Source organism: Amblyomma maculatum, chromosome 3, assembly GCF_055883805.1.
Source record: "Amblyomma maculatum isolate TAMU_Amacu chromosome 3, ASM5588380v1, whole genome shotgun sequence".
NCBI classification, from domain to species: Eukaryota; Metazoa; Arthropoda; class Arachnida; order Ixodida; family Ixodidae; genus Amblyomma; species Amblyomma maculatum.
The window spans coordinates 39,053,348-39,071,254 of record NC_139346.1 but is presented as its reverse complement, the minus strand read 5'-3'; the positions used below and the strand labels follow the sequence as shown (position 1 = coordinate 39,071,254).

The following is a 17,907-nucleotide window of genomic DNA, read 5'->3' as shown; positions in this document are numbered from 1 at the left end:
TTTCCCCGTATAATTATCGCACCCCCTAACTTAGTATCAAATTTTCGCGGAAGAAAGTGTGAACATTATGCAAGTAATTATGGTACAGTAAAAGCTCTTTCAATCAAACTTTAAGAGAATGGGAAGAAGTTCGAATTATGCTATTTACTCGCGTAACTAATTCACTCGCATTCACATAAGGAACCCACCCACCCCCGATTTTTGCCCAAGAATGTGAAAAAAGAAAAGGCATCAGTCGTCAGGCGTCAGTCAGTGTACTAGATGCTGAGCAGCGATAACATGCTTAGCTTTTGACCCTTTTGACTCCAGCAGGAAGGGGTGGGGAGGGGAGCAAACTTTGCATAATGTTAGCGCTTGCCCGGTTTTGCAAGCCTCGTTTTCATTTTCAGTACTCGCGTTATTATGCCACGGGTGATGGGGCAGGCACAGTATACAGCCTTGCGCGATAGCAGCAAACTTTGAAGCGAACAGTGCTAAAAGTCTAAAAGTCAGCATCATGATCGCTGCTGACTCGCAAGCTTTCGTTGATGACTGATGGGTGGAAGGATGGACATATTTCTCAAAACGTACGAATCCATAGCCTTTCACAGGCGTTGGCTGGGGCCATGCCTACAGTGCTTATCCATATTTCCGAATTAATAGGGCTCGCATTAACAAGTGTTTAGTTGAGAGTTTCAGAGGTTGCGCGGAAGAGAGCGGGCAGCCACCGTCGAGACTGCCACCGCCCGCTGCCGCGCTGGTCATGGCGCCATTTAGGCTTTGCTCACTCTTGCATGGTTTTACCTGGTTTCATCGTAGTCCCCGCTTTTAATGTATGCAGCCTCTCACTATGTCGCTATCTCGCTTTTGTGCTTTTTTTTCCCCATGTGCTGTGCGCCAAACTGCCCAAACGCGGCGGCACATAGTTCGAATTATCCATAGCGGAACCGGCTCGCGTTCAAATTAACGGGGTTTTTTCGTACATAGATCTCTATGGAGCTAGGCCGGACTAAGTAGTGCAGTTAAAGCTTCGAATTAACGAGCTTTCACTGTATTTCCAGTTAGTGAAAACCTCCAATTACAACCAGGTGCCTATCTGCTACAGTCAGCTACTAGAACTGAGTTAACCAGCCAACCAGCTAACCCGTTTCACCTTAAGACATCCACCAGCATTAGTATCACACTGGCAAAAAAGCGTTGTTACCACAAAAGGCCCACTTTTTCTGGTAGATTATCCCGAAATATCTGGGAGATCAACAGTAGTTCTGGTGGTCAAGTAACCAGTAATATACAATTGAAGCTGATTTGTCTTAATGACATCAGAAGGACTTTTCTATTCTCAACCTCTCCCTGTGACACGCATGACAGTGCCTTCCTCCTCACCGGGTGACTGGGTGGCGCCATCGGCATGGGCGGCAGCTGATGCAGCCGCGGCCGCGTTGAGGGCCTCTTCCAGGGCAAGGCTGAAGGAGTGGCGGAACAAGGGCACGGGACAGCCTTCCTCATCATCGTCCGCATCGGAGCCAGCTGCCGCTCCTCTGGTCAAGGGGGGCGCCCCTCTCGTGGGTGGGCCACGCCGTAAACAGCTAGTTGTTGCACTCGGGTTGCCAGTGCTACGTGTCTGCAGCATCTGCAGTGGGAGGTGGCCATGTCAAGCAAGCAGTGTGCACTTGAAACGAGTGAGCAAGCACTGTTTACTAGGCGACAGCAATGTAGGTCGTCTCGATTACAAACTTGGGCAAAACAGGCCAGCTAAGGAGAGCTTGCTGGCAATGGTTAAGGCTAGTTTCAGACAAACAAACTGTCAGCTCACACAGCACAGTAGAGGGTTGCCTGCAGAGAGCACGTAATGTCATGGCACGTCACTTGGTAACTAGAAAACTCTCAATACTAATCCAGCAATGTGAAATCTCTTTTTCATGCACTTGTAAAAATTCCTTTCAAGCTATGACACCAAGGACCTTGCCATCACCAATTCAAGGTCTGGAATCACAAGTTTTTGCGACTTCATGGTTTTTGTTTTCCCAACGTTACAATCCATTCACTGACAAGCTCTGAGGCATCACTGATGCACCAAAGCTTAGGAATCAAAATTAAGGGGTATGGGCATAGTCAGTTTCCATCCTATGCCTCAAAAACTGCTGCATGCAGTAAAAGCTCTTTAATTCGAACTCTGTTAATTCGAACTGACGCTTGGGTCCCGGCACGGCTCTATGTATTTCAATAGGAGAAAACGCCCGATAATTCGAGCATGCCAGTATCCACAACGGTTAATTCGAACTAGAAGCCCGTGGCTTACACAGCTCCTCGCAGTAACGTCGACCCATACCGTGTACAATGCGCAGAAAGAATACTAAAGACGCAAAACAACAAAATCTTTCAAATCTGCCCACCCGCGCGAGACGGGGTCCGCACTGACAGGCACAGCGAGCATTCAGGAGCATGCCGTAGCAGGTTTTCGCTGCCGGGTGCCACCAGGCTCCAGCACACCAATGGTCTGGCACAAGCCGTTGCAGGTTTTAGCTGCAATGCGGTAACTGGGTGCGCCTTTGACAAGACTTTTTTTTTTTTGTTCTTCAGTCACGTGTGCACAACGCAGTTGACGGAGTCGTGCACTTGTTCGTGTCGCGGCGGTCCATCAAGTTTTACCGTTTTCGTTGCTTCACCGCTTCGCCAGCGACGACTAATCGATTGTGACAACCATGGCAAACCGCGGTAAATACATGGCAAAGGACCTCAAGACGAAAATGGAGATTTTGAATGAGGTGGAACGTGGTGTCCTATCCAAGATGGATATAGCCAAAAAGTACGACATCAAGAGCACGCTGTCATCGTATCTCAGGAACAAAGAATCTATGAATGCTGCCTTTCGTAAAGACGTTATGGAGCCCTCTCGCGAAAGGCTATGGGCATCGGCCCATCCTGAAGTGGAGAGTGCCGTAATGGCATAGATAAAGGAAGTTCGCAGCCGGAACATCCCGTTAAGCGGGTCCATGATTGCTGCGAAGGCTGCAGTCTTTGCCAGCCAAATGGGCATCAGCGAGTTCGGCGCTTCGGAAGGCTGGCTGTCGAAATTCAAGACGCGTCACGGGCTGACATTTAGAAACGTTTGTGGGGAGTCACCTGAAGTCGACAAGGAAACACGTGAACAGTGGGTCTCCAGCGAACTGAAGGAACTCCTCGCTGATTATGCACTCAGCAATGTATTTAATGCTGACGAGACGACGCTGTACTTCAAGTTGCTCCCTAACAAGACCGTCACTTACAAAGGCAACACTTTTGCTGCCGGAAAGAGAAGCAAAGAGAGAATCACCATCATGATTTGCGCAAATGCGACAGACACGCAACGGTGCCACTTGCTGGTGATCGGCAAGGCAGAGAAGCCTCGCTGTTTTAAAGGCATCAAGACGCTTCCTGTTGGTTACACTACAAACAAAAAGTCATGGATGACACGGGAAAGTTTCACCCACTGGCTGCGCAAGCTAGACAGGAAATTCGCTGAACAGGAATGCTCTCATGTTCATGGACAACTGTACAGCTCATTGTGACGTGAGTGGACTGAAAGCAATCCGCTTGGCATTTATGCCAAAAAACAAGACTTCTGTGCCTATGAATATTGGAGTTATTCAGAACTTAAAAACGCTTTACAGGCACCACCTCCTAAAGAGAATTCTTTGTTTGGACAGTGGCCAGTCGTATGACATCGATTTGCTTGGAGCTGTGCACATGATGGCATCATCTTGGAATACAGTCAAGCCAGAAACTATCAAAAACTGTTTCCGCAAGCGTGGCTTCGGTGACTCCCCAGAAGCATGCAGTGCGGAGGTAACGAAGGCTTCGTCTGATGATGACTGTCGTGCTCGACCGTGGCTATGCGGCTTTGTCGGAGGGTGTCGCCTTTGAAGCCTACGTTGACGTTGACAACGGTAAGGAGACGTCTGGGCCCTTGAGTGATGATATAATCGCGGCTGCATGTGCTCCACAGGGCTCACGGGCGGTGAATACAGCTGAAAGCGATGAAGAGTCCGACGAAGGCGACGATCCAGTGCCACCCCCTAGTGCATATGAAGTAGCGTCGGCGCTCGATCTCGCAGCACGATACTTCTCCGCTGATGAGAATTCGGATCCTGCGCTGGAACTCTTGGGCAAGCTGCTGTCGATGCTTGTGGAGTCTCGGCAGAAGAAAAGCAAGCAAACGCACATTACTGATTATTTTTCCGTGTAAACAAACATGTTTTGAAGCTTGCTACTCACACGAATGCACTCTGGTTCTTGTTTGCGGAATCGCCCTCCGTAAACGTGCAGTAGAGCCTAGCACTCTTTACTCGTGGTAATGAGTCGCCATGTGGGCTCGGCCAGCACGGTGGACCACAATGACGCTTAATTCAAACAATTTTCTCAGCCCCTTCGAGTTTGAATTAACGAACTTTTACTGTATTTTGATTTGAAAATTTTAACCTTAAAGGAACACTGCAGCGGTTTTCAAATGTACCAATACTATAGGCTTTTGAAATAGATTATTTGTTGATCATGCCCGGGAAGTCCTGCGCAATCGTCGACTGAAAGCGCGCAATTCAAATTTCCTGTGCCCCGCGCCACAGCTACAGAGGGAGGAAAGCGGAGGGAGAAACCTCACTTCTCCGTTCGTCGTGACGTCACCGCGAGGAGCCGGAGGCATTCAGAGCCAACGGAGGAGGTTTTCGGGATGGACGGTTCCTCGTTTTGCGTGCGTTGCGAATGTATAAAGCACGTCAACTTAGTGTTGTGCACCTGATACAACACAGCTCTGCCTGTGTTCAGATGCACGAACAGCTGTGGACACAACGATGTAATCTTCCATTATATTAAAAGCACGCGGCACAATGCGGCGTTGCTGAGAAGAGAGATAAATTCAAGCCGACCAAAGGAAACATTCTACTCGAAGCATTCTCGTAAGTGGGACTACATGCAGGTTGTTTCTAATGCGATTTCTATAGGGCTTTGACAAAAAGGCATGGCTGAACCATGACGCGGTTCCTTCTGTTTCCTTGTACAAAACAGTCGGGACCGTCATCTGCGATCCATTCACTGACTGCAAGCTCATGATGGGACGGTCAGACAGCATCGACGCATGGTTGTATTCGCGTGTCTCGTTTTTTTTTTCTTTTTTTTTTTTTTGTGCAAAACCTTCGCGCAACGGCTTCTATGCTAAACATGGGCAACTCATCAGTAGCACGCGCTGATGATTTTTGCGAACTAGCACTGCTGTGTCGAAACTAGGTTGTGAAGGCTGCGAGATCTTTTCCAGCACGGCACGTGCCTGATATGTTCGTGGAACCCTTATGGGAGCATTATTTGAAGATAAGGAGTGTACCGCTTAGCTGGATATAGGCGCATTCATGTAAGGAGCGCAAAGAGCGAGGTTTCCTTCAGTGCGTCCAAGCAATCAATCATCGAAGTTGTTCATACGCATGGCCTTGCGAATTTGCACCCGTTGCTGCCTCATCATTTTACATAGCCCCGTCTTGTTTGGGGATGCACATTAAGTTGGAAATGAAAACGATGGAGCTCTTGTAAGAAGACACATTTCGGAACATGGTTTTCTCATGAAGGTATGGGTGCGGAGGTGCTGCAGCTTGGCTTTCAACATAAGTCAGCCGTCAATTCACTAAACGTGTATTGTGACAATACGATAAGAAGGAAAGGCTTTCAACGTCTGGTAAATGTCGCATGACTCGAGCAGCATTCTGCGCGCATTTGACTTGGTCTCCAGCACAATGGCTCCGTCAATGCCTCGTACGCATTGCAGAGCTCCGCAACCGCGCTTCGCTTATTGTTCATTTGTCTGGTGGTAGCTCTGTACTGTTTCACCCTTTCTATAGCATTCTTCGTTTCCCCAAGGTACCACGACTGACATTCAAAGCAGGATTTGGTACATCAAGCTTTGGGTTCATTTTTCACAATGACCTTTTGGGCGGGGCGAGAGGCTTGAGACGGAGGTAGTCGGCTAGGGCATTGTTCGCTGCCCTTCCTTCCCAGGAAAATGCGGGCTGAGGTTTCGCTGAGGGCCATGTAGTTTCTGCTAATAATGACGCATACTACTTTTCAAAATGCCTCACTGTAACCAAAGCAAGTTTTCATGCCAAATCTACGCTCCCCACAATGGAAGTGCTGCATCATTTGTGGGCGTATCTGGTACGGATACATTCGGTAAAAACCCTGATGGTCATTCGTGTGGAAATGGCATGCCATAATGACATTTACAAAGCCGCAGAGAGCTGCGATCAACCCAGCGCAGCAAAGGAACCGCATCGGCAGCTTCCCTGGTCCTCAAAATGTCGTCACACGACATCTTGGCCAATCACGGGCGGCAGCGCGCCCCACGGTGAGCCCCGTCACGCAGGCTGCGTATTTCTGCTGAAAAAAGGCTATTTCTGCTTTCTTCTGCTTAATTTTAATCTGATATTCGAGTTCGCAGCATGACAAACTATGGTTTTCTGCTGAAAGCCCAACTTTTGCAAAAAGTGCTGCAGTGTCCCTTTAATTAGTAAAGCTTATGGCAATAAAACAACACAACTGGTTTATTGCAGCACTGCTACCAGCTTTGGTAGTAGAGCGGTAAACATTACACCAGGTAACAAAAATAAATGTACCTTTTATCACTAACAGGAGGAAGATGTCCATTAAACTTTACAAGCAACTTCCACATGTTAGCAGCAACGAACAATTTCAGAAAAACCAAAATTGGTCTCTACTTGCAACATGCAGAAAAAAAAAACGATACTCTCACTTGTCATTAAGTATAAGAGAGAGACCTTTAGATGCATCAACCTTTTTTACCCTTGTACATTTTTTAAGTTCAGACTATTAATACAAAGAGAATATAACATGGCAAAATTTCAGCACAGTCGGATGAGTAGTTCTGAACCAGAAGTACATTAAAGGGGTTATGAAATGCCGAAAATGAGGTAAAGCAAATCGGTCGAGAAATAGGTACTCCCTCACAAGTAAATTTTTCAGCTAGATTTATTAACAACAGTGATATCGGCGATTAAAAATGGAGCTCCTCCTCCCCCCCTTAACTAAACACTCAGAGACACCAGAAAAAAAAAAATGAAGAAAACCACTCGGGAACTCCACCCGCCCACAAAGCGTCATTGGGCGGCGCTCGGTTCTCAAACTTCCGGTTGTCGCACCCGTTTTCCTGAGCATCGCCCACGCATTTATCGGTCTCCGCATTTCCCGTCTCATCTGCGTTTGCATAGCTTTCAACCTTGTCTCGTGTCATCCTCAGCCACCGGTTTCTTCAGTTTCTTGACCTCTTGGAATTCTGTGTGACAGCAGCCCAAATGACTCGGGGTCGTTCGCGAACGCATGTCTGCAGGTGGGCAGGCTGCTGTCCGTACACACCGGCGGCTGCTGAGGAAAAGCACTTTCCTTCATATCCATGTCCCATTCAGAGCAAATTAGAGTGCACTCCTGCCGAGTACGACTTTCTATAAGACCCCTTCCTTCCCTCGCACTGCCGGGATCAGTCTCCGGTGTCAGTAGCTTTGTTAAAGTCTTCTGCGGTTTGACCAACGGCCGGTCTCCTCGCGGAGTTGTCACGATAACATCGACTCTGCATAGATGCTGGCCAACGAGCATCTGAGTTGCACGTGTGCAAACATGTTGTTTTTAGCCAGGAGTGCTTTCGTGGTGGTCGGCGAGAGGCATCTCTTGCAGTGCATAACGAATGAACTGTATACACGTATCATCAGCGAGAGCACGGACTGATGATCGCTACGAAGTTTAGATATAGGATTACAGGTGAGCACGGAGTATTCGTCCCCGAATCTGACGAATTGAGATTAACAAAAAAAATAGTGCGTTTTTTTTTTTTTAAACTCCTTTCGCACATCGCTTAGGAAGTGCCAATGCATAACGTGCATGCGCATTTTATCTCAAATATGCACATCGTCCGAGCCAGAATCTACAGCGCAAAACATCAGCAAACCAACTCGGTACATGCATTTCGGTAGTGTACGCTGTCACCAATTTCCGCAGCTAACGCAAGAATTGCGCACAGGAGGACACGAGCGGCTACGCTAGACACACAGCAAAGCGAGCGATTTCAAAATGCCGTCTGCCGTGGCGTCGATGTAAAAGAAACAAGGCCTAGTGACGACCAGGGAGCAGCGCACGATCTGAATGCTGTCGGCCACAGCGCCCGCGGACGGCATCTCTGCGGTAACCTGGTTGCTCTTAAGCGGTGTGATTTGTGTACTTTCGCAATGAAACTGAGGGCAGTCATTTTTTTGACGAATGTCCCATTTAATTATCAACACGCTGCACAAATGGTCGATGCCGTAAACACAAGACGGGACTACAGTACGCTGCTGCGCTGTCGGTTGGTACACGAAGGTTGATGCTACCTATTTTACGTGCTGCTCCTGAAATATGATCTTAAGCAAAAGTAAGCGTACAAATGAATTGGACCAGCTCGTGCTTTTTGCACTCCGGCGCCGACGTGCACTTGCAGTCAGACGTCATCACCTTCTCGGTTAACATCGCGAACCAAGTGCCAAGCTCAAGGGTTCACGCATGTAGTGCATGCAGCCCTCGAGCAGATGGCGTTCACAGCTACTGAAAGTGTGTTCGTGACATACCGTATTCACTTGCATAATGCTCGCACTCAGTTTCGCGGAAATTGATGCTAAGTTGGGGGATGCGATAATTATGTGAGAAAAATTTTCGAGCAAATGTTTCGTAGTGCTAAAAGCAAATTTAAATACAGTACAACCTCGATAATTCGAACTCGGTTAATTCGAAATCCCGGATAATTCGAAGGTTTTCTGCGGTCCCGTATTTTCCAATGTAAATTTGGCCGGATAATTCGAACAGGCGGCCTGCGCCAGACCGGTTAATTCGAAAATTTGGACTGCTATGCGGCAATGCCTGATCCATGTTTCGCCGCAAACCCGGCGAAACGACGGCCCTACAGAGCCGCGAGGCAAAGCCACATAGTAATTGTGATGATTTATAGGCGAAGCGCCCCAGCCGGAGCACTCTCTGCACAAAAATCGGTCCACAGTGCGCCTCGCGCACCGCCGAAACACGCGCCTGCAGAGAAGAAGACGTGCTTCACTGCAACACGGCGGGCATACCGGTTTTTATCACGTGACCTCGCCCCCACTCCATCCCTTGGTGTGCTTCGCCCACTCTTCCCCCGTGCCTCCGACGCTGCAAGTACGCCACCACCACCGGCGCGCCGGTCTCACCTGCGCCATTTCTTTGTGTTGTGCGCTGTGGTTAGGGGTTTTTTTTGGCGGGACTGTGCAGAAGTGCTAGCTTTGTGACCGTAGCAGTGCAGAAATACCAAAGTACCACCTGCTGGAAGATTTATCCGTACCACCTGCTCAAGCGCATGCTCCTTTGCTACGACAATGGCAAGGAGTACTCCATCGACCTCCTCGGAGCCATATGCCTCATGGTGTACGCTTGGAAACAAGTGGAGCCCACATTGATCAGGCGGTGTTTTGAACACGCTGGTTTTTCCAGTGAAAGCACTGTTGATGCCGATGCAGACCTCCCATGTACTACTACTCTTGACGAAGAAGGAGCAGAGTATTGCGACCGCATCAATGCGCTCTGCGCAGAGGATGAGTCCAACGCAGTCGGCTTCGCCGAGTATATCAACATTGAGAGCGAAGAGCAGACTGGCTACTCTGACTTGGAGAGTGAGATCACCGCTGGTACGAACATGCGCGATGACAGCGACGATAGCGACGACGACACCGACGAGCCTCCCCGAGCACCTGCTCTTGGTGAAGTTATCGGATCGCTGAACATTATCCGCAGTTTTGTTGAGTGCCGCGGTGGAAGTTCAGAGATGTTTCGTCTATTTGACCAACTCGAGAGCATGACCTAAGGAGCCGCAAACTACCGGACGCGGCAAACCAGCGTCTCTGATTATTTTCAGTAGTAATTCAAAATATGCCGAATAAAGGTAACACGTTCCTGCAACAAATTTTTTTGCCTAAGTCTTATTTCTTGGTGTGTTCGGTTAATTCGAAAACCCGCTTAATTCGAAGATTTCTCGTGGTCCCGATGACTTCGAATTAACGAGGTTGTACTGTAGGCGCGAATTGGGATTCGTAGGTCAGCTATTCTAAATATAACCAAAACATTGCTTTCAAGCAGAACTTACCCTTTACAAATTGCTAAAGCACTTTATTTACCGCATGCAGCCTCATCACTCCCCACGTTTCGTGGTATAATGCTCACAGCAGACCATACAGTTCTACTCTTGATCAGAGACTTGATCCGAGTCAGTGTTGACACTGCAATCGCTGTCTCCGTGCTACGCAGAACTCATTGACGCCGAAGTGCCTTCTGGCAGCGCGGTTGCCATGCTGTTGCCCATACTCGAAAGCTTTCAGCTTAAAAGTACCTGTATAACCTGCGTACCGCCCACCGTGATGCGGCACCAAGAACACGGTAGACGGTGGAACAATACAAGCAACATGGACGGAACGAAGGAACAATGACGAGACGCGGAGAACAACTGGTCGCGCAACTTGGAAGAAAACGCGTGCAGCTGCCTACTGCCAGCGGCATCAACTCGATGATGAGGGCTCCTGCGAACTGTGAGGCAAATTACTAGCGCACAGAAAATAAGAACTACCAGAACTCCAAAGAACTAGAAAGTAAACATAATATTCGCACTCAGGAATGAATGCAGTTTTAGTTTCTTGCGTATGAAAAAACATGTCACATTTTTAATAATATTTTAACTTGTTTCTAACGGCCTCTCTCGGCCACTTATTATCCGCTGCGTAGTTGCCCAAAGCTCAGATACGGCTCAGACCAAAGCTTTTTTCATCCGCGGAATGGGTGCGTCGTCGACCCCGGTTCAACGTTCATCGTTGCGTGCTGCGTACAGAGTGGGTTATCTGTAACCAACAGTCAGTATTTCATTCTGCTGGTTGTGGTAGAGCTTTACAGCAAGGCGACGACTGTCTGTGCTCGATGAGAAACTGTTTGCCACTGCATGTGCGCATTTCCGGACGATGGGACAATGCTGCGTCACAGCTCGGCGGCTCGGCTCGGCCTCCCAGGCACGTCGCAAAAGTGGTGGCTTGTTTTACGGATACACGTCTGCATGAGCGGCGTATCGCTGCATGTTTTAATTGAGTGGTGAAGGTGAGATTTTATTGCTCCCAGGACGCGTGTCGCATTGCTCAGAGCCTTCCGTTCCGCTCCCTTTGCTGCGTGTTTTGCTTACTGCGTCGTATTACCGCACCAACGTTCGCTGAACGTGCTTTAGTTGTTATTACAGTGATGTTTCTATTGTCAATGGGATCTTTCTCATGAACATGTTAAATGCTTAAGTTGTAAATTTGTAACCTCACATTGACTCCTTTCAGTGGCAAATGAAGCGCGAGTAAAATATGGGAATCATGAACAGGGCGAGATTTATTGGAGCGAAGCTATATCATAGATATTTTCACTTCTCAGACGCATTAACTTCTAAATACTAGCAATCCCAATTTGAATTGCTTACCTAAGCTCTTACAGGTTGGCGTTCTAGCGCTAGCGTTAGTTATTCCGTTCGTTTGTTTTTGTTGTTCTTTGACGCTGATATGTACTTTGTTTGTTAGCAAGATCTTTCACCCTTTTATAATCTCACCGCGTCTCGTTTGGAGACCTGTGCTCAGGAAATTTTGTTATCACGAGGATTTCATTAAGACCGTGACGAATGAGCGGTGGTCGCTCTCCTACACTTAAAGATTTCATTGTCGTGAAGCGTCTATGTAAGTAATCGTGAATTAATAAAGCCTGGCTTTCTATGCAGCACAGCTTCACTCATTTATGCCCTTAGTGAAATGCCTCAAGCCATGTGGTTCTATCCACGTGCTTGCCGAATTCACTTGAAGGCCCTTGTTCACAAACGTGCCCGAAGAAATAAGCCCCAGAATGCGTTTACATGACGCGCGACGAAAGACTAGGCTAACGACGACGGAGGCAGAACGATGCTATGATAAGGTGGTTAAAGATGCCGTAACATTTCAGTTAACGTAAAATTTGACAGTAGAAATCCATGTCCAGTAAAGTTGGCTGAACAGTTACGGTGTCCATTTTTCTGCCTTATCCGAGCATCGTTCTGCCTCCGTCGTTGTTGGCCTTGTTTTTCGTTCATAAGTAAAAAGACAATCAAATTCCCCGCCAAAAGTATGTTACTGTGACGTCACAAGCAACGTCACATGTTTGTTGTGCCTCACAGTTCGCAGGGGGCGCTGGGAAACTAAAGCCTCGCTCAGAGACGACACGCAGGCTTCTATGGGAGTTACGCTACCATTTGTTCTTCTACCATGGAGGAGACACCTCGCGAAATGGCGACTACAAGCATCATGGAGGTAAAAAAAAAAAAAGACGAGCATAACCGATGATGATGATGATCTAACCCAGCATGCTATCGCCACCTGGTAGCGTGTGCACACGAGGCCAGCTAGGTTCAGTAGCGCTCCAAAGATGGCTCTTGTTACTACTAGCAGACGACTCTTGCGGTGGTAAAATTGGTGGTGCGATGATTATGCTAGGAAAACAAAAATTCAAATTTTTGACACCGAATGTTGGGGGTGCGAGCATTATGAGAGTAAATACGGTAGTGGTCGTCGCGGCTGCAGCCAATGGCAGCCTGTCCTGACCTGTCGCTCTCGGTACTTGTGACGTGGGCACTCACAGCAGAATAGTTCCAAATCTCACCGCCCCGCAAGAACTGAGCAGCCGGTGAATTCCAAAAAACACAGTTTTTAAGAATTATTAATAAATCGCTGCCTTTGTTGCAAGGAGTTGTACTTTGGGGGAACATTCAGAAGCATTCGTTCTAAACATTCGACTTTTATCAGTGACCTTTCTAGCCATCTCATACCCCCATTTAAACTCAAAAAAATATTTCAAAAAGTCGTTTTGAGAAAATGGTGATTTTATGTTTCCACATCTACAGCAATGTTTCAATGGGCATCGAGAAAATAAAATCATTTTCTTGCTTGCTCTGGTGCCTTCTTCACACCTTTCTTAGTTTTTCTCCATCGTTCCCGGCTGTCTGAGAAGCTGTGGAACTGTCCATGCCTTCTCAGCATGACTGTAATCAAGGCAGTCTAGAGAAATTTTGCAGAATACACCTGGAGTAACAGGAAATGCTTTCATAACAGCATTCAATGCTTCTCAGCAGTGTATGTCCTCTACCAGGAACACATGTCCCAAAGGCCTGGCAACCACCACCCCGAAACATCTGCTTCATGGCATTTAAAAAAGCGGTTGCAAGGCTTTTTTAATAATCAAGTCCTTTGGTATCGCCCTCGCTGAATGTACAGACACGATATGATGCTTTTATAGGGACAGCTAATAACTTGGCTGCTTGCTAGCCCCTTGCTTCACAAAATGTTTGCCGAGAACCTTCATCTTTCGCATCCACTTCGAAGCCACTCTTGCCAAGGTTAGGCCCACTTATGCGGAGTAATAGTACACTCCCGTGGGAGTTCCACTGACCTGGGCAAAGGACACCCGGTTTCCTGAGCCGCCCACACAGGGGGCGGCTGACTCCTCGACCAGGCTGCTCCCACTGCTGCCTCGCTGTGGTCGTTGCTCCTCCTCGTCCACATCACCCACTGCAAGGCACATACCTTTTCACCAACAAATGAAAAAAATGACGAGAAAACCAATGCCACAAGAGAGATGGCATCATTTATTCCATGTACTTATAAGATCCACAACTGAAATTGCGCACCATTTAACCCTCTTGGCAGATGGTGCGAAAGCAAACCACCGGCAATCTGTGTGTGGTACTAGGAGCCGTAACTGCAGGAGCCTTGGGGGGTCCCTTTTCTGCTAGATGGTCAGCCCACTCGTGGGTATGTAATGTGCCTGCTTACTGTCCACAATCTCAAACAGTCTACAAATGCTGGCCTTGTGATTACTATTATGCAACTGGTTAAAGCGCTCGACTGGGGGATCTGAGGGATGGAGCTTAAGGGGGGACATGGCTCTTAAAGCTATTTTTCTTAATTTTCGACACAACTTGCTAAAACTAGGTAGTCTGATTCAGTTTCTTGTGCTGATTTCAAATAAGTAACCATTTTTCCAATTGGCCAATTAGTTCAAAAGATAGATGAAATTAATTGTTCATAATTTGCAAAAACAATGAAAAAGTAACCACACTAAACAAAATTCATATTGACACTTTGCTAGGTACTAGAAAGCATATTGTATGCAATGTAAGGAGCACTTTTTGATAAAACAAATATTAGCGATGTTATAGCCTTTCAAATGTGGGTGCCCTACTGTCTGACCTACAGCAAAATTTAAAACTTTTTAAAACGTAAATTGCAAAATCTTCTCCTAACATTGTGTGCTTTGCACTTTTAGCTACATGCCACAACAAACATTATGGTTCTACCTCCATTGAAGGCAGAGATATCGCTTCTGCAAATAAGCAAGAAGTCAAGAATCGGTGTTTTGAGAAAACAAGAAAAAAGAGATTGGCTCTCTTTTAAGCAAAAATGTAGAGAAAATATCGCAATATTTTGCAATGTAAGTGACTAGAAGGCACCAGGGATGTAGTCAGACTGACTATGGCCACCCAAATGGCGTTTTTTGAAAGCGTGCTGCATGTCCGCAGTGGTCTTGCACTTGTTTGCAGATGCCACTGCTCGGCGGTGGTATTTCTCTGCCATGCGCTTCATGCTTAGTGTCCCAGGGTTGAGGTGCAGCTCTTTCAATATTGCTACAGAGGAGTTTTGGCAACCAGCATTAAATCTCATAACAGCCTCAGCCACAGCAGCTTGCACCGTGAACAGTGAGGCATGCTGTTCTTTTCGTGCCAGTGACCATATCGGGGAGTGGAGACATTCATTGGTGTTTTGAGTGCTGCCCCGTTGGCACCGATCAAGAAGCCTTTCATCAGACAGGCGCTTATAAATGGGCAACAAGGTCTCACATACGTGCTGAGGCAGACTGTAGCGGTGCTTAGGGGCTGTCTCACCCTTAGCTCTTGCTGCATTTTGCCGGCACCATGAGCTCGGTCCTGGTGGGCAATAGCTGTGGTCCGACACCAAGTCATTTGATGTTATGTGGCGATAAGTGGCCATCACTGCCCTCTTCATTCCTTGAACATCACCCTTGTGAGTCTTCAGGGCTCAGCCATAGTAGCTTGTCAACTTTGCCACTAGGTCCGCGGTCAGTTTGCCTTTACCACCAAGGCTCTCCAAACCAGGGCCCTTATGTTTTGCGATGAGGTTTCGCAAGCTCGCGCCCATCCGTTTCTGTACATGGTTTATACAGTCTTCTCAACTGAAATGTACCCATACACTCGGGCATCCTGCAGCGCAAGAAAAGCGCGGCTGTCACCATCTGAGAGTAGGGTGGTGTATCTCAGGTTGTGCCGTTGCAGTGATCTCTGGAAGAGGGTGAGAGCAGCCTCAACTTCCATTTCATCAGCCTTCTTGGTGGTGTTTTTCTGGCATGCACGGGTCTCTTTCCAAGCCTTGTATGCCGGGTCATCTTCTCTTGGGGCACGCTCGCAACCAGCGCAAAAATTACTCAGGACCACGTAATCAAGAACCACTCCTGTAAACAGCTCGATGACCGTGCCGACACCGATATGGGACGAGTGGCCACGCGTCATCCAAGAACCACCGTATGACACAGCAATGTTTCCGGGATTCGCAACCTGCAACTCATCATATAGATCCCGGACCGATTGCGCGCACAGAGACGTTTGCTTCTCGGCAGCAAGAGCTGCCGCGGGCGCCAACTTCCTCTTCCCGTATCTTTGCTAAGTTTTGTTGTGGAGGCCATGGTGCGAAATGTTTATGGTCGCAAAAACGTCATTGAGTGCCGTTTGTCGATTCCCGGTGGCTTGCATCGCGAGCACACAGCAAGGACGTTCACAATGAAAGGGTTGCACTTCTCTTTTCCGTTCACACAGGGCGAGCTCCACGCCGACGCATCATCACCGCAGCATGCGCACTCGATAATAATCTTTATGGCGAGGCCATATTCACGTTCACCTTTCCCTACCGTGACGCTACCGCCGCACACCTTGCACTTCACAAATGACATCAACGCGTTCGTTGAGTCCAAACTGACGACAACGAAGCCCGTCTCGATGTCCGATAGCGTGGCTGCAACATCTTCAGCGCGAGTGAAAAAATCCATCTTTCGCTTGGTGGCCGGTGTTGACGAAAGAACTTGTAGCTTTTCTTAGGCTTCCACTTCTCTCTGTAACCAACTCCGTACGCTGCAATATTTCGATGTCGCGCCGAATGCGGCTGCTGTCCGGAATGCATTACAGTCAAACCTCGATATAACGAACACGTATAAAACGAATTAATGAATATATCGAACTCTTCCGAAATATTTTTGTCAAACACATGTATTTTTAACTTCCCATAGCGAACGCGGTTCGGCATAAAACGGATATTACGAACTTCGCGACGCCAAGCACTACAGGAGGCAGGCTTCGTTGCACTACATGTGTGTTGTGCGGCGCAGCAAACGTTCAGGACTACCTCGCAGGCGCTGACAGCGCCACAGATGCCACGACGGCATTGGGAGTTGACAGCCAAAGAAATCAATGGCCTCCGAGATCACAGTTGCGTGCCCGTTTGTGCGCGCGGAGTTAATCTCGGAGGCCATGAGAAATCGTTTGCATCTCACAATTGCTGACAGCGCTGCTTCAGCGGCGGCGGCAGCGGCGCGATCGAATATTGCTTTTGCCTTTTTGGTTTTTGAGTCTTTCGAGTTTTTTGGTTTTAGTGTTAGCAGCGGCGTGGCCGTCGCAGCGTTCGGCGAAGGCTGCGTCGATCGTCGTGTCAAGTGTAGTGCACGGGTGTGCGTAGTGCTGTGATGGCGGTGAACGTGAAAAAAAAAAGAGCAGCACTGACTTAAAGACCAAGCTCAAGATAAAATCGAGGCCTTCAAGGCAGTTTACAAGAGGAGGCTGATTGACACTCTTCTCGTGAAGCTTATAATGAAGCAGGACTTGAAGATCGACTTGCTGGGAGCATTAAAGCGGCATAGTACAGCGTGAAAGGTGAAACGATTGCCAACTGCTTTCGGCACGCAGGTTTTGTTCCAGCAGAGGCCCATGCATCAAGCGACGATGGGGACGATCCCGACGAAGCAGAAGCAGAGCTCTGTGAGCTCGATGAGCTTGGAACGATTTTTCGCGTTTTGTTGGTGACATGCCCGCAACAATGACTGTAGAGGAATTTTTAGGCGGCGACGACATCGCTGCGACCACGGCTGTACTGATGGACGCCGAAATCGCTGTAGAAGTTTGAGGAAGCTCAGGCTGACCGTGAAGACGATGAGAATATTCCTTTACAAGAAGCGCTTGCTGCATTGGATTCGCTGCGCCGCCACTCGAGAACAGTGGCTTTTCCCTTGTTGAGTGTTTGCAAACTGGTGGAAGGACGTAATACGAAATGCGATCAACACAAAAAAAGCAGGCCGCGGTAACGCAGTTTTTTGCGCGTAAATAAATGGACGTGACCCAAGCAGGCACCCTCCGAGTTGCTGTGCCTTCTCTGATTGAGTTTTGCTGCTCTTGCATGTATTTTCTACGAAATTTTATATTACGAATTATGGATAGAGCGAACTATTTTTCAATTTTTTTACTGTTCATTATAACGAGGTTTCACTGTAATTCGTTGGCGATCCGGTTATGCCTAAGTCCACTTCGGTACTATCCGCGGCTTCGTCATCACTTGCTGTTGGCGGCGGGCTATTCTAGACGCTGGCCGAAGGAACTGAGCGCTTCTTGAAGTTGTAGGTTGGTCGTTTCTTTTTTGCCAAACTTGTCACTCGTGGCAAACTTCGGCGTTGCTTCAGACATCGTGCTGCACTCGTCACAACCCTATGACTGAACAAGGAGAGACGTGTTGCCAGCGGAGGAGCAGACGA

General features: G+C 48.0%; 1 protein-coding gene across 1 annotated transcript in view; it reads right to left on the bottom strand.

Moving 5' to 3' along the window:
- Positions 1 to 17,907, bottom strand: part of LOC146194596 (E3 ubiquitin-protein ligase RNF10) — a 66,917-nt gene that overhangs the window by 7,084 nt on the left and 41,926 nt on the right. Inside the window, exons 13-14 of the mRNA XM_084597460.1 lie at positions 13,492 to 13,610; positions 1,363 to 1,609 (exon numbers count right to left, since the gene is read on the bottom strand). Of these exons, the coding sequence (XP_084453586.1) occupies positions 1,363 to 1,609; positions 13,492 to 13,610 (366 nt within the window). The remainder of the gene's footprint in view (positions 1 to 1,362; positions 1,610 to 13,491; positions 13,611 to 17,907) is intronic.